General features: G+C 41.5%; 1 protein-coding gene across 1 annotated transcript; it reads left to right on the forward strand.

Annotated features, from left to right (window-relative positions):
• The first annotated feature begins 1,368 nt into the window (after positions 1–1,368).
• Positions 1,369–1,665, forward strand: LOC129651249 (keratin-associated protein 3-1). The gene has a single exon (XM_055579958.1). It carries the CDS (start codon positions 1,369–1,371, stop codon positions 1,663–1,665), a length of 297 nt encoding a protein of 98 aa, XP_055435933.1.
• Positions 1,666–3,314: the final 1,649 nt, after the last annotated feature.

A 3,314-nucleotide genomic window follows, 5' to 3' on the forward strand; every position in this document is an offset into this window, starting at 1 on the left:
AGTCATGGGACTTCCCTGGTGGTCCAGTGGTAAAGACTCTGCCCTCTAATGCAGGGGGCCTTGGCTCCATCTCTAGTCAGGAAACTAGATCCCACATGCCACAACTAAAACTTGGCACAGCCAAATAAATTTAAATAAAAGAAGGAAAGAAAAGTCGAAAAGCACTTTAGCATATTAAAGGCTCTGAAAGGTCAAGACAGCAAAGAATTCAGTATTTCCCAAACTTATTTACCAGAGAACCCTTTAGTGTTCTTTGAAACAAGTGTTCATGAAACTCATTTTAGGAACTACTGCACCACTTAGCCTCTAAATGGCCTAATATGATTAGTTTGGGTGCCATCAGATCAGATCAGTCGCTCAGTCGTGTCCGACTCTTTGCGACCCCATGAATCGCAGCACACCAGGCCTCCCTGTCCATCACCAACTCCCGGAGTTCACTGAGACTCACGTCCATCGAGTCAGTGATGCCATCCAGCCATCTCATCCTCTGTCATCCCCTTCTCCTCCTGCCCCCAATCCCTCCCAGCATCAGTCTTTTCCAATGAGTGAACTCTTCGCATGAGGTGGCCAAAGTACTGGAGTTTCAGCTTTAGCATCATTCCTTCCAAAGAAATCCCCATAAATAATATTAATTCATAACATGTTTGGATAGAATTTTAAAGGGCCTCCATCACTGTCACCCGTGGAGATCTGAACTCTCACCTACATGCCCCTGACAAGTTTTCATTCAAAGCACAAATGAAGGGAATGGAGAGCAAATAATTTGTTACAGCTCTGTTAAAAAAAAAAGTGATCATTAACACAGAACCAGAATCTCTTTCCCTGTTGATTCCATCTGTTCACGCAGTCTCTTGGAGCCATGTGAAATCTTAAAATAGTATCACTTTTTCAGCCAGAAGGCTTAATCATCATAAAGAATCTTTGGTTTCTGGTAGGACAGCAATTGAAAAGCTTAGCTCTCTCTCCATCTGAAAAGTAGACAAGAAAATGTGAAAACAACCTGCAGATACCTAGCATGCCAGGTCATTATTAGTGATGTATAATAATTAGAAGATAATAACTCAGTACCTTTGAAGACTGAAATGAAATGTCCATGCAGTGGCAAACAGCCAATGTTAAGAGCCCTGATTTGACAACAAAACAATCTAAACTCCTTTTGTGAGGTGAGGACTATGCCTTAAGTAATAAACACTTAAGTAATTAGATGCTTTTATGGAGATAACTATAAACTGAAACATGGGGGAAAAATCTCGGTAATAGGCTGACGCCCTGGGAGGTGGGTATATAAGAGCCAGCGGAGAAGACAGAAGCATCGAGACACCAAGAGATTTCTCTCATCAACCCAACAAAAACCCAGCTCCTGACACCATGGCTTGCTGTGCTCCCTATTGCTGCAGCGTCCCCACTGGTCCCGCCACCACCATCTGCTCCTCTGACAAATTCTGTCGGTGTGGAGTCTGCCTGCCCAGCACCTGCCCACACGAGATCAGCCTCCTCCAGCCCACTTGCTGTGACAACTGCCCCCCACCCTGCTGTGTGCCTGACACCTATGTGCCAACTTGCTGGCTGCTCAACTCTTCCCACCCCACTCCCGGACTGAGTGGGATCAACCTGACGACCTTCGTTCAGCCTGGCTGTGACAATGTCTGCGAGCCCTGCTGTTAAGCAGCCACATCTTTGCACAGGTTCAGTGATGTGCTGCTCAAGTCCAAATGCATCGTCTGGCCTTCAACACCCACTACTACCTACATCAAATTAAATCAATCCCAATAGCCTGGGCAGTGTTTTCATGCATTTGCCCAACTTCTTGATTCTTTCTTCTTTTGGATAGAATTGGAGACCTTCTTTCTGTCTTTTAGATTATATCACTATTCTTTGGAAATGAACCATTTTGACTATTCAATAATAAACTTCATTCTTACCTAGCAAGTACGGCTTTGTGATTATTTGTTCATGTGTTTCTTCTTAGGGAAAGTGAAATGCCTACCTAAACTTGAACAGCAGCTCATCATGCTGCCCAAGATTTACCCCAGCAGAATGAGAGCTCTCATGGTGGAATCATTGAAAAATTAGATACTGCTTCTTTGTGATGAGCTGAAAAGTGAAAAATTCAGCAGGTTATTTTTTTGGATTCCCACCCTTTTTTAAAACTGAGATATACTTGCTTTGCAATATTATATGAGTTTCAAGTGTGCCACATAGTGACCCAATTTGTATAAGTTATGCTTCACTTATAGTTATGATAAAATATTGGCTATATTTCCTGTGCTGTACAATATAGTCTTGTAGCTTATTTATTTTATACATAGTACTTGGTACACAGAACTATACAAAAAAAGGTCTTAATGACCCAGATAAACACAAAGGTGTGGTCACTCAGCTAGAGCCAGACATCCTGGAGTGTGAAGTCAAGTGGGCCTTAGGAAGCATTACTACAAACAAAGCTAGTAGAAGTAATGAAATTGCAGCTGAGCTATTTCAAATCCTAAAAGACGATGCTGTTTAAATGCTGCACTCAGTATGTCAGCAAATTTGGAAAACTCAGCAGTGGTCACAGGACTGGAAAAAATCAGTTTTCATTCCAATCCCAAAAAACGGCAAAGCAAACGAATATTCAAACTATCATACAATTAGGCTCATTTCACATGCTAGCAAGGTTATGCTCGAAATTCTTCAAGCTAAGCTTCAATAGTATTTGAACCAAGAACTTCCAGATGTACAAGTTTGGCTCAGAAAAGGCAGAGGAACCAGAGATCAAATTGCCAACATGTTTTGGATCACAGAGAAAGCAAGAGAATTCCAGAAAAACATCTACTTTTGCTTCACTGACTGCATAAAAGCCTTTGACTATGTGGATCACAACAAACTGTGGAACATTCTTAAAGAGATGGGAATACCAGACCACCTTACCTATCTCCTGAAAAACCTATACATGGGCCAAGAAGTAAAGTTAGAAACTTACATGAAACAACTGACTGGTTTAAAATTGGGAAAGGAGTACGACAAGGCTGTATTTCGTTGCCCTGTTTATTTAACTTCTATGCATAGTACATTATGTGAAATGCCAGATTGGATGAATTACAAGCTGGAATCAATTGCCTGGAGAAATATCAACAACCTCAGATATGCAGATGATACCACTCTAATGACAGAAAGTGAAGAGGAACTAAAGAGCCTCTTGTTGAGGGTAGAGAGGAGTGAAAAAAACTGGCTTAAAACTCAACACTCAAGAAACTAAGATCATAGCATCCAGTCCCATCACTTTAGGTCAAATAGAAGGGGAAAAAGTGTCAGCAGTGACAGATTTTATTTTC

This window comes from Bubalus kerabau, chromosome 4 (genome assembly GCF_029407905.1).
Source record: "Bubalus kerabau isolate K-KA32 ecotype Philippines breed swamp buffalo chromosome 4, PCC_UOA_SB_1v2, whole genome shotgun sequence".
Lineage (NCBI taxonomy): Eukaryota > Metazoa > Chordata > Mammalia > Artiodactyla > Bovidae > Bubalus > Bubalus kerabau.

What these genes read in the sequence shown, in the direction of transcription:
- LOC129651249 (XM_055579958.1), top strand. Translation starts at nt 1,369, where the DNA reads ATGGCTTGCTGTGCTCCCTATTGCTGCAGCGTCCCCACTGGTCCCGCC.